At 38.3% G+C, this 13,615-nt stretch overlaps 1 protein-coding gene across 1 annotated transcript in view; it reads right to left on the reverse strand.

Moving 5' to 3' along the window:
* Positions 1-8,820: 8,820 nt before the first annotated feature.
* LOC102826362 (prostaglandin-E(2) 9-reductase-like) overlaps positions 8,821-13,615 on the reverse strand; it is a 44,313-nt gene continuing 39,518 nt past the window's right edge. The window contains exons 7-9 of the mRNA XM_006862730.1: positions 13,251-13,416; positions 11,599-11,681; positions 8,821-8,863 (exon numbers count right to left, since the gene is read on the reverse strand). Of these exons, the coding sequence (XP_006862792.1) occupies positions 8,821-8,863; positions 11,599-11,681; positions 13,251-13,416 (292 nt within the window). The remainder of the gene's footprint in view (positions 8,864-11,598; positions 11,682-13,250; positions 13,417-13,615) is intronic.

Here is a 13,615-nt window from a genome sequence, read left to right on the forward strand (position 1 = left end):
CTTCACTGTGTCCCATATGTTTTGATATGTTATGATTTCATTTTCATTTGACTGTAATTATTATTTCTCTTTTGCGTTCTTTCTTGGCCCATTGGTTGTTAATAGTGTGGTGTTGAATTTCCATACAGTTGTGTATATTTCATTGTTCTTTCTGTAATTAAATTTTAATTTCAGACCAGGTGGCTAGAGAAAATGTGTTGTATATTAATCTTTCAAATGTATTGAGGAATTCTTTGTGGCCTAATATCTCTATTATGGAGAATGATCCATGTGCACCTGGGAAGAATTTATATTGTGCTATTCCTGGTGTACATCAAAGGACTCAAGTGTGGCAACAGTAGTGAGGTTGTCCCAGGATTCGGCAGTGTTTCATTCTGCTGTGTATAAGGTTGCTATGAGTGAGTACCGACTCAATGGCACCTAACAACAACAACAACAATTCCTGATGTGTGGAGTACTGGTGTGCTGCTGTGGGATAAAGCACTGGACCGAAAGGTTGGTTTGAACCACAAGGTCAGCAGTTCATACCTAACAGCTGCTCCTCAAAAACCCTATACAAGGTTACTATGGGTTGGAACTAACTCAATGGCACTTAACAACAACAACATTTTTGGTTCGAGTGTTACTATATAAAAGAGTAAGTCAAAAGGTATTGCTATTAGAGTTCCAGTTCAATCATGTATAGGTTTATTCCAAATAAAATGTACTTATACATGTCTCTGCATTCAGTGGATGGCTACAGATTAGTTAAAAAAAGAAGTCCAATAAAATCAGTAGCTTCTGAGGAGATCTGTTGGGCTAATTATATTCAAGGCTGAAAGGATATGGCAACTGTCTTTTGGAATCCCCAATGGGTAATCTTGATAGATTTCTTGAAGGATACAGGATGATTATGGGGCTTATTATAAAGAAGTTTGAAGAAAATACAAAACTGCATTGGTGAGAAGAAGCCTAGGAAAGTTAGGCCATGAATTTTTTTTTTTTTCATCATGACAATACACTTGTCTATTGTTCAAGGATAGCAAGGGCTGTTCTTTGAGAATTTCATTGGAAAACCTTACCTCATCCACCCTAAACCCTTATCTTGCCCCTTCAGACTTCTTGTTCCTAAAACTTAAAGAAACATGATTTGAGTCCCCTCCCTGTGGGTATCAAAACTGTTTTGTTGTGGTTTACATTGAAGATCACAAGATTATTTGGGAAAAGGTTAGACAAATGGAAACACTGCCTTTAAAAATGCATAGATCTAGATGAAGGATTTATTGAGATGCAATAGTTCACATTTTTATATTTTTGTTTAATAAAGATTACTATGATTTGACTTACCCTCATATGCCAACTAGGTCTAGTTGATTTATAGGGTCATTCAAGTTCTCTGTTTCCTTATTGATCCTCTTTCTAGATGTTCTGCCCATTATTAAGAGTGGTGTATTGAAAAGTACAACTTTATTGTATAGTTGTCCTTTTCTCCTTTTAAGCATTTCAATGATTGCTTATGTATTTAGATGCTTCAAAGTTAGGAGCAAAGGTATTTATAATTGGTCTATCTTCTTGATTAATTGACCGTTTTATCATTTAATGTCATTCTTTGTTTCTTGTAACAGACTTTGGCTTACAGTCTAATTTTTCTGATATTAAGATTGTCACTCTGCTCTCTTTTAGTTATTATTTGCACGGACTATTTTTGCATTCTTTCACTTCCAACCTTTTTGTATTCGAAGCCTAAAGTGTGACTCTTGTAGATAGCATATACTTTAATTGTTTGTGTGTGTGCCACTTCCTGGCCTTTTGGTTGGAATATTTAGTCAATTTACATCCACTATAATTAGTGATAATAAAAAACATGCTTATACTTTCATCTTCCTTGATGCTTATTACTGCAAATACTATCAGATTTTGTTTTGTTGCTTTTTGTAGTGAGACATTTATTTTCTTTTTTCTTTCATTTTGTTTTTATTTTTAAGCTCTTGTCTATGTGGTTACCATAAATATTACATTTATCACCTTGTCCTTATAACAACCTGGATTAGATTGATAGCATCCGAATTTACGTGAAATTCAAAAACTGTTCCAACACAGAATCCCTACCCCAGTTTATGCTCCTGCAACATCAATGACATCTTTATACATCATATTCACTCTAATAAATTATTTATTTTTATGCATTTGCTGTTATGAAGTATGAAGGATACAACAATTAAAATTATCAGGAAAGAATATCTTGAATTTACCCTTCTATTTTCCTATGAGATTAGATTTTATATACAGCTTTGAGTGTATTTCTAGTGTTCTTTCTTTGTCATCTGAAGGACTCCCTTTAGCTTTTTTTTTTTTTTGTAGGGTAGGTCTAGTTGTAATGAGCAATTTCAGTTTTTGTTTATCCAGGAATGTTTAAATTTTGTCTACCTTCTTGAAGGATGGTTTTATCAAATATAGTATTCCTGGTGGCAGTTCTTTTCTTTCATTAGTTTAAATATGTCATTCCATTGACTTCTTGTCTCCATAGTTTCTGAGGAAAAATTGGTATTTAATTTTATTGAAGAACTTTTGTGACTATTTGTTAGAACTGGATTATAATTTTAACCTTAGTCTTGTTGTTGTTGTTAAGTGCCGTTGAATCAGTTCTGTCCCATGATGACCCTGTATAGAGTTTCCAAGAAGCGGTTGGTGAGCTTGAACCGCTGACCTTGCTGTTCAAACCAACTTTGCAGTACAGCACATTAACTCACAGTGCCACACCAGGACTCCAATCTTAGTCTTAGTGTGGCTCTATTTGGATTTATCCTACATAGAATTCAGTGAGCTTCTTGGATTTGTAGGTTTATGTCATTTGTCAGATTTGAAAGTTTTCTGCCATTCTTTCTTCAAATATTCTCTCTGTCCCTCTCTTGTTTCCTTCTGGAATAGTGTGTTTGTTGGTTTGCTTGATGTCCCATAGTTCTTGATCCTTCTCCTTTGTTGCTCCTCATCCATAATTTTGATGACCTTATCTTGATTCAGTATTCTTTGCTTGCTCAAATAGATTGTTCAGTCTTACCAATGATATTCTCATTTCAGTATTGTTTCTCTATTTGCTTGCTTTTTAAAAAAAATCTATCTCTTACACTTACATCATTTTGTTTATGCATCATTTTCCTGATTTCCTTTAGCTCTTTGTCTGTATTTACCTCTAATGTTCTCTGCACCTAAATTGTTGTTATATTCCTTTATTTTCTTCAGTATTTGAGTTTCCTTAGATATGATATCTCTCTCTTTTTTTTTTTTGGTGAGCTATTATTTCCATTTGTGTGTGTCCTAAATTGTTGTTGAAGCTGGGACATTAGAATTTTATGAGATGTTAGCTTTCTCAGTTCTCCCTAATACCTTGCATTTTTTGGCATAGCTTTTATTTATTTATTTTTCCTGAAAGAAACTCTTAGACAGAGTCTTCAGACTTTGCTTATCACACTCTCTCCTCTGTGATAACTCTTTTTCCCTCAAAAAGTCTAGATCAGAGTTTCACTCTTCAGAGCTCTAGTATGGCACTGTAGGATAAGCCCTGGATTGGTAACCACAAGGTCAATAGTTCAAATCCACCAGCTGTTCTAGGAGACCTGGTGCAGGGTCACGATGAGTCAAAACTGACTCAATGGCACATAACAATAACAAGAAGCATCTCCCAAAGAGGACAAAGAACATGCCCCACTCAATTTGTCCACAAATAGGGACAGCCTTTGTTCCTACTGCTCTCTCCATCCTATTCTGCATTTGCATATTTTTGCAACACCCTGGAACTTATTAGAAAACCCTCACAATTTGAACTACCAGTGGGACTTAGTGAAAGACTTTGGTGAAGATTTTCATCCTTGCTTGGAGCTCCTTCCTGCACTCTGTGAGAGCCCACTTATCTCTTAGCTAGATATTGTGTCCCTTTCTTGTGCTCAAGTAAGTCATGTGTCCATTGGGGGGGTGGGGTTCCACTGGAGCCATAAGTCTGTGCATTCTACTGAAGCTCCTCTGCAGCTGTTTGAGAAGCTATGGCACAGAAATGTGGAAGAGTGGAAACAGTGAACAAAGCATTTTTATCATGTTAGTATCTTTCTCTCTCTTTCTCCTTCCCTCTGTTTTACTATTGTTGAAGACAGTCATAGTCCATTGTCTTCTATTGTTGAAGACTGTGGTAGTCCATTAGTGATTTTTTCAAATGATTTAATTGGAAACAACAAATGGAAGACAGACCATTTAGAGGAAGAAAACAAATACTCTTGAAGTCTTTGCAGAATGACTCTATTTGGGGACAATAATTACTCAGGAATTCACTGTGCCAAGAAATCCACCCAAGAAAACATTTAGGGTTACCGCAGGCTTTTCAGGGTAAGCTCAGCTTTTGTGTGTGACTCTCCTGTTGTTGTTGTACCCTTTCACCACACTTATTAGGTGCCATCGAGTCAGTACCAACTCATAGCAACCTTATACACAGCAGAATGAAACACTGCCTGATCCTGGGCCAACCTCACTACTGTTGGCACACTTGAGTTCATCGATGCTGCCCCTTGGCCAATACATCTTGTTGGGGGTCTTCCTCTTTTTCTCTGACCCTTCACCTTGCCAAACACGATATCCTTCTCCAGCTACTGGTCCCTCCTGACAATATGTCTGAAGTATGAGAGATGAAGTTTGGCCATCCTGGCCTCCAAGGAGCACTCTGGCTGCACTTCTTCCAAAATGGATCTGTTGGTTCTTTTGGCAGCCCCTGGCACTTTTAGCATTATCCTCCAACACCACAACTCAAAAGCATCAATTCTTCTACAGTCTTCCTTATTCACTGCCCAGCTTTCACATGCATATGAGATTATTGAAAATACCATGGCTTGGGTCAGGTGCACCTTAGTCCTCAAACTGACATCTTTGCTCTTCAACAACACTTTAAAAAGGTCTTGTGCAGCAGATTTGCCTAATGCAATACATCATTTGATCTCTTGACTGCTGCTTCCATGACTGTTGATAGTTGATCCAAGAAGAATGAAGTCCTTGACAACTTCAATCTTTTCTCCGTTGATAAGAATGTTGTTCATTGGTCCAGTGGTGAGGATTTTTGTTTTCTTTACATTGAGATGTAATTCATACCGAAGACTGTGCTCTTTGATATTCATCAATAAATGTTTTAAGTCCTTTTCACTTTCAACAAGCAAGATTGTATCATCTGCATATTGTAAGCTGTTAATGAGCGTGACTCTCCTGGGTGCCTTTAAATTCCTCCATTTCCTAAGGAAATAGTACCAGTGTTTTGACTCTGGCCTCTGGATCACCCTCATTTACCCCACGTGACAATGGCCTCTAGTTCACCCTACAGTATACCTAGCTCTATATGACTTTCTTCTAGTCTGAGTGACCTCTAAGAAGGACAAAACAGAGATCAGATTTTGCTTTAGTCCTTTAGGTAGTCACCCAATTGATTTGAAAAGACAACCACCTTACTTTGTTAATATAGTGAGGTCTGCTCATTCCAGAGCCAGGGGACAAGATCCCAAATTGGAAATCTAGTAGCCCTTTCTTGCTTGCTACCAAGTGTGGTGGGGATTTTGTTCAAGTCAGAATCAAAAGGTGTCTTAGAGTCTTCCTATACTTTTGGCAAGACTTCTGCCTGCTTCAGTGATTTCCTGACTACACCCAAGAGTTCCAACAAAGCAAATACTATCGTTTTCTTTGCTTTTTAAATCCCCCTCTCTATGAGAGGATGAGAACATTGAGTTTCTTACTCTGACATTCTGCAATATTGGAATATATCTAACTAATTATTTTTTATTGTTGTTTTTGTTAAATGCCACGGAGTCAAGTTTGACTCGTAGTGACCTTATAGAACAGAGTAGAACTAGTCCATGGGATTCATTGGCTAACGTTTTTCTGGAAGCAGTTTGCCACATCTTTCCCCCCAGAGAATGATTGATGGGTTCAAACCATTGACCTTTTAGTTAACAATCCTATGCTTAACCATTGTGCTACCAGAGCTCCTTAATGATTTTTTTTTTTTTTAAAGCTTTTATTGTGAATTGAGTGATCGTTCACATGGGAGAACATTGGTTTTACACTCATCCTATTGAGTTCCTTAGTGATTCTTAAGGAACACAGATATCAAACACTGGTCAAATTTGCTTAGATTTTAGTATTAGAAGGAATAATGAGTAAAATAATTTCTTACACCTTGTTGTTGTTAAGTACCATCGAGTTTGTACTGACTCATAGTGACCCTATACAGGGTTTCTCAGGAGTGGCTGGTGAGTTTGAATCGTCAACCTAAAACTGAACTTGTGGTCCAGTGCATTATCCTGCAGTACCACACCAGGACTCCAACCTTGATGTTTACTTGTGCTTTATTGACTATGCAAAGGCATTCAACTGTGTGGATCATGGCAGCCTGGATAACATTGGGAAGAATGGGAATTACAGAACTCTTATTTGTGCTCATGAGAAACCTGGACATAGACAAAGAAGCAGTCATTAGAACAGAACAAGGGGATGCTAAATGGTTTAAAATCAGGAAAGGTGTGCCCCAGGGTTGTATCCTTTCACCATACTTATTTAATCTGTGTGCTGAGCACATAATCAGAGAAGTGGACTATATGAAGAAGAACATAGCACCAGGCCTGGAGGAAGATTCATTAACAATCTTTACTGACAAAAATCAAAGGCTATAACCTTCAGTATGGACTGCACCTCAAGATAAGGAATACAAAAGTCCTCCCAACTAAACCAATAAATAATATTATTTTAAATGGAGAAAAGATTGAAGTTGTCAAAGATTTCATTGTGCTTGGGTGCATAGTCAGTGCTCATGGAAGCGGCAATCAAGATACCAAATGACGTATTTATTGCATTAGGCCAATTTGCTGTAAAAGACCTCTTGTAGTGCTGCAGGATAATGCACTGAACTGAAGGGTTCCTTTGAACCACAAGGTTGGTGGCTCAAACCCACCAGCCACTTCTTGGCTACAGGGATGCTGTGAATCAAAAATGACAAGACAGTATTTAGCAACAAAGGTGGTAAAGAGCAAAGATGTCACTTTGAGGAAAACTTTGGAAAAACAGAACACATAGGTTTAAAGGGGGATATTTATGAAGTTTTCTACTTGGTGTTGTTGTTAAATGTTGTCGAGTCAGTTCCGACTCAAGCTACCCTGTACTGAGTTTCCAAGGAGTGGCTGGTAGGTTTGAACCACCAATGTTTAGGTTAGCAATACAGTGCTTATCTTACAGCGCCACACCAGGATTCTCTACACATGGTGTTAAATGAAATTAGTAACTACTGGAATTTTAAGTAATATCCACCTTACTTCTATGTCAATGAGTCTGATCTGCTTGAACAATGTAAGAGCCCCACTTGTGACTCAATGTATGTAAAAAAAGAAATACTTGCCCCTTCTTAGGAAAACTACCTCATATGCATTATTTTTTCATTTTAATACCACCCAGTACAATAATCAACAGTATAATCAAGAAAATTCTGAGAGTTTATGCTGTCATGCTATAATTGTAGTTTTCTCCTATTCTGAATGCTTCTGATTGGGTACAAAATTTGGGGAGGGAGGAAGTGAGGCTGGAAGATAAAAATGTTAGCTTTGATGGTTGTTTCAGTTAGGACAAAACCAATTTAAAAAGATTTCTCAAATCGGCCTAAGTATCACAGAAGAGTGATACTGTCTCTATAATAAAAACTCCAGAGGAATTATAAGCATGGGTATAGTCCACTGGGACTCAGATCTTCTCTGGAATTCTCTTGGCTCTTCCCTCTTCTGTGTTAGCAATATCCTCAGGCTGGTAGGAGATAGCCACAGAAATTTCAGACATTGCATCATAAAATAATAATGCCTGCTTGAAGAAGAAAGGGCACCTCTTTTAAAAACTTTCTTTTAGAAGTGTGAGAAACTATCCCAAAGGGTCTCCACACATTTCCTCTCCTGGGCCAAGATTGTGCCATAGGTATCTTCCTAAAATGATCACATCATACAGGCAATGGAATTAATCTGAGAGACATGATCAAATGATTTAGAACAAAATTAGCACTAGGAAGGAAGCCACGTGAATCCCTGAAATGGTAGTGAAAAAGTGGTGGTTTTCTTTAGATTCAATTGTTTTCTTTAGGTTGGAGTTCTCTTATATGCATATTTGCACACAGAAAAGTCTCAAGAGGAAAATGCACCAAATTATGAGTACACCTACTCCTTACTTACCAACTATCTCACTATCTGACATTTCACATTTACAGCAATAATGAAAAAAACTACTGTCCAACTATTTTGTGCATTAACAGCATAGGTCTGGCAGTAATGAACACCGAGGTATGAGGCACTAACACTGGCTGTGATAGTTAAGGTTATGTATCAGCTTGGCTGGGACATGATTTTCAGGAGTTTGGCATTTGTGTAGTAATGTAATTTGACAGTTATGTAATGATGTACTCCTCTTCTATTTTATGATCTGATACTGTTATCCTCCATTGTTGCATATTACAAATTTTTGCATAACGACCAGTCTTTGGAACCTAACCATGTAGATTAAGTGAGGAGTGGCTGTATTTTGAACAGGAGAATTGTAGATTACTTTGATTTTCTATCCCATCCCTTTTATTTTTCCAGTTTTCTGTAATTAGTACGCATTTTTAAATAATCAGGATAAACACCTTATTGCCAAGTCTTTATTATTTCATAAAAGAAACGAGCGTAAATCAATGTAAACTACATATACTGCTTTCTAATCATCTTAATGCAATACAGAACTCATCTCCTTATCCGACAGAAGCCGGAAAGCATGGTAGAAATGCTTATAGTAGTTGATAGTTTGTGGTCAGTATTCTTCAGAATATGGATAGTAAGGGTGATCAATAGCACTGAAAAGACAAAGACGATAACAATTTATCAACTGTATTTCCACGCTCTCAGAAGACGTTTTCTCTGAATGCTCAGTCAAGATAGGCTGAAAACTGAATTTACTCATTGGAATAATTCAGAGACTGAAGTTTTGATCCTGCAAAGTTGTTCTGTAGTAACAGAGATATTTGCATGCTGTATTTTGGTGACCGCATCCCTATCTCTATTTCTCAAATGCACAATTACAAGTTCCCTCGTTCATGTGCAAATCCCTACAAGCCTATCCAATTCCCACTGTTCCATGCACATAAGCACCAACGTAGCATGTGGTTTACTTTATATTATAAATTATAAGAAGGTATGAGAACTATGGATAAAATGTTTTGGTCACTCAAGCCTCCAAGTATGCATTGTTCTTAGATGATGAGAATGATGGTGGAAAGGAGTGTGTTGCTCTTTTCCACTCATTAATTCAACAGATATGTACTGAGCACCCTAAATAATACAGGGTTCCTCCATTAACACATTTCTGATCTATTCAAGAGATAAGAAACATCACTAAACCATTCTTACAAAATGTAACTCAGTGTTCTTCAATATAATTCATAATGCATGACTCTATAGGATAAGCACCAGACTGCTAACCTCAAGGTCATGGTTCAAATCCACCAGCTACAAGTTGGAAGCCCCATATTAACATACTATGGTTAATTAATTTAATTAACATTAACAATTCAGCTTGGTAAGAATGCTTCTGAGGAAATGGGAGGCTTGCTCAGAAAAGAAGGTCATATGATTCCCTTTAGAAGAAATAAAAGTTGAAGAACTAGGTGGCATTTGGGTAAAGGAATGCCATGGTTATTAGAAAGGCCCCTGGACACTTTAGACAGAAGTGGACACCAGGCTGTATTAGGACTTTAATGGATCCCAGGCACTATTGCCTTTATGGTTCCCTCTATAAAAAATATTAAAATTATGTTTTACAGTTGTTCGGTTTCAAGACAAATGTAAAACAGGATAGATTCGTTGTTACTATATTCATTTTTGTCTTCTGATTTCAAATATAAATGAAAGATAAAATATTTTCTGGGGCCCCTAAAAGAATCAAAGACTGTAGGCACTGTATTCTGACAAATGGGCTAATCAGCCCTGTTGGTAATACACTAGACAATGTGGTAAGAGCATAAAGAGAATTCACAGTAACATAAATTTAGACAATTTTACATAGAACTGGTTTCTATGTAAAATTCTATGTTTGGTTTCTATGTCAAATCCCAGGGCCCTGAATTCAGGTGAGTCCTGCTCCAAATTTGCAGAGTCAGCACTGGCCAGCCCTGAACTAGCGCTAACTAGAAGCAGCTGAATACAATTTACTGGGACTAGGAAAGAGACAGGTGATCTGGGCTAGCTGGCCAGGCTCAGTGCAGCCACCTTGAACTTTTGCGGGCAGCTTTGAAGGCAGAGGCAGTTTGTGGCACAAAGGCATACCATACATTGGCAGAGAGAAAAATGTGAAATTTTTTCTTGTATCCCAACTTATCGTGGTGAGGAGGTGTGGCCAGCCCCAACCTACATATACTTCTAGCAATTTTCCTTCTCTCCAGGCTGTTGGAGCTGCAACAAAGTGAGATGGGAGCTAGTAGCAGCAACTCCAGCATCTGGAATCGGATGTGGCCTGATCCAGAGCTACAGAGCTGCTTCTGGCTGGTCCTGGATGAAAGGATTCTCACCTTGTTGCCCTCTGGGATGGAAGTACCTTGATTCCCCAGCTGCTTTGGGATCTACGTGAACTATTTCTGAATTGGGCATCCAGAACAAATAACACCTAGGCCTATAGAAACTCCATCAGGAGACCCCAGAATTTTCTCCTCTCTGGGTCTGTGTCTCAACCTAGTTTTTTCCTTTCATTAAAAATAAATAAATAAATAAAAAGCAAATTCTGTTAGCCAGAGATTGAGCACTATAGGAAGTCTCTGGTTGAAGAGATACAAGGAATCCTCTGCCTCACTCCTATGCTCCAAATCAGACTTGTCTTCTGATTTAGAGAAACCTAGGAGTCCTGGTGTGGTGCTGTGGTTAATGCACTGGACTGCAAAGTCACTTTGAACCTAAGATTGGTGGTTCAAGCTCACTAGCTGCTGCTTGGAAACCCCATACAGCATCGCTATGGGTTGAAACTGACTCAACTGACTCAACTGCTCTTAAAAACAACAATGGTCAGTAGTTCAAATCTACAATCCCGTTCCTTGAAAACCTGACGCAGAGTCACTATGAGTTGGAACCAATGGCACTTGACAACAAGAAGAAGTTTCTCTGTTAAACTGTTTCCTACTAAAAACAACTAGTGGAAAACAATGACAAAAGTCACTTACAATGTAAAGGTAGATGTTTTGTAGCAAGGAGGGGAGTGATTAACTTTGTAGTCTAGGAGCGGAGGTCCCTGGGAGCATCAAGGGAGAAGAGCGGAGAGTGGGATCCTACACAGAGAAGCAGTGAAGTCAGAGATGGAGGCAGAGATGATGACATGGAGCGATGGAGCAGCTGGAGACTTTAGACCCAGAGAGGGAGAGGGGCTCTGTGCTGACGACTGGGGGACAAGCTTGTAGGGTGTACACTTTGGTTGGTTGATGATGCATGGAGGGGAGTGTAACCATGGCAATGAAATGATATATGATAGGATGAATGTAAAGCTAATGTTTTCCCATGTAAACTATCACATAATTCACAATAAAACATTAAAAAAAAAATCACTTACAATTCTATTTTAACATATCGAAAATTTCTGTTGAGGCCATCAATTGCTTTCATGTCATCAGGAGACAATTGAAAGTCAAAAACCTGAAAAGGGAAAAAAAAAAAATCATCAAACTTTCTCCTAAGGCAGTCTCCTGAGGAGGAACTATAAGAACTTTATAGAGGGACAGAGACAAGGAAAGCAATTTGTAAACCACTGCTTTCCATGTGTACTTGCCTGGGAAGGACCATTACCAACCACTCTGAAAAGGTTCACGTTAAAAAGTTCTGGATAGAGTGGGAGAAAAATGTGGAATAAAACAAAAATTCATAAAAATAACCAGACTTATTGATTGGTTAGAGACTAGGGGAACTTGCAAGAGTATGACTCTTAGTCATTTTTCAGGCCTGAAACTGGACTCCTTCCCATCACTCAATTTTCAGCCAAACAATTTTGTTATGTGCTGTCGAGTTGGTTTCAACTCATAGTGACCTTGTATAGGGTTTCCAAGGAGCATCTGGTGAGCTTGAATTGCTAACTCTGCGGTTCAAACCGACTTTGCTGTCCAGTGCATAAGCCCACAATGCCACACCAGGACTCCAGCCAAACCATAGACAGATGTATAATGTGAACAGCAACAGTAGGGAGGAATGCACTCCTTAGAATAATCAATCGTTTGACATCAAAAGGGTAGCATTTGTCAAAGAACAAAATTCAGAAGGCAGGAAGGATTAGGAAAGAGGGAGGTATGGAAACAGGAAACATAGGGAGGTAATGGGACAAGTGATAGGACACTGTGGGCACTGCAATCAATGACATGAAACAAGATGTGCATGAATTGTTGAATGGAAAATGGATTTTCTCTTTAACTCTTCATCCAATTCACAATAAAAAGTAAAAAGTAAAAACCAAAGTAAGGGGAAATTTATACAACAGTAGAGAGCAAGTATGAATTGTCTATAAGTCGAACATTTGTCACATGAGGATGACCTGTATTTGATAAAGTATTAAGGTAAATCAAATGTATTACTACCAGGGTCCTAGTTATACATGCATGGGCTTATGCCAAACAAAGCATGTTTTACATGTCCCTGAGATCAGTGGTTAGGTTATAAAATCATATATGTAGGTTGTTACCTGCCGGGAGACATGCCTGGATCAAAGTGATAAAAGATGGCCCTGCAGGAGTCACTGCAATGCAGGGTCTCACAGTCTAGAGAGCATACTGGCATGTAAGCTAACGATTTGAGTACAGTGAGAAAAGAGGGATGAACAGAACCATGCTCAAGTGTTATGTTGGTTAGCAGTTGTGCTAAGGTGTCCTGAGATTTAGCAAAGAGTGATCTTGAAATATAAACAGGAATTTGTGAGGTAGAAAAAGTGATGGAGAGGAATCCAAGTTCTTAAAATGCTTTACTGACTGAGTGGATGGACTCCTAAAAAATATGTAAAAATAAATGTGCTGCCACACAACTAGTAAGCCATGCCAAGAGACTGGAAAGTTTAAGCCTTATCATCCATGACTCTATACCCAATCAAGCTTCCCTTCCCCAACAGCATGCAGGAAGACATGTTCAGAAATTCAAGAGAATATGTGTGCATGCTGAAGGACAAGGAAGATTGTCTTCAACACAATGCCAGTCTTCACTCTGGAGAGACAATATGGGCTTTACCTGGAAGTTCTCTTTAATCCTCTTCTCATTGAAACTCTTGGCCAAAACCACCAAACCCCGCTGCAGATGGTAGCGCAAGGCAACCTGGCCTGGGGTTCGACTGTGTTTTTTGGCAATGGCTTTCAAGATTGGTTCCTCCAAGAGATATGGGCTATCTTTGTCAATCCTGGGGGAAAACAAAACAGAACATAAATTCAGAAGATCTAGGACTGATGAAGATCAGAGAGTACAGCCTTCAGTATGTATGGGTTGCATCTCAATGTCAGGAAAACAAAAATCCTTACCACTGGACCAATAAACAACATTTTTATCAATGGAGAAAAGATTGAAGTTGTGAAGGACTTCATTCTTCTTGGATCAACTAT

The sequence above is a fragment of the Chrysochloris asiatica genome, unplaced genomic scaffold (genome assembly GCF_000296735.1).
Source record: "Chrysochloris asiatica unplaced genomic scaffold, ChrAsi1.0 scaffold00050, whole genome shotgun sequence".
Taxonomy (NCBI): Eukaryota; Metazoa; Chordata; class Mammalia; order Afrosoricida; family Chrysochloridae; genus Chrysochloris; species Chrysochloris asiatica.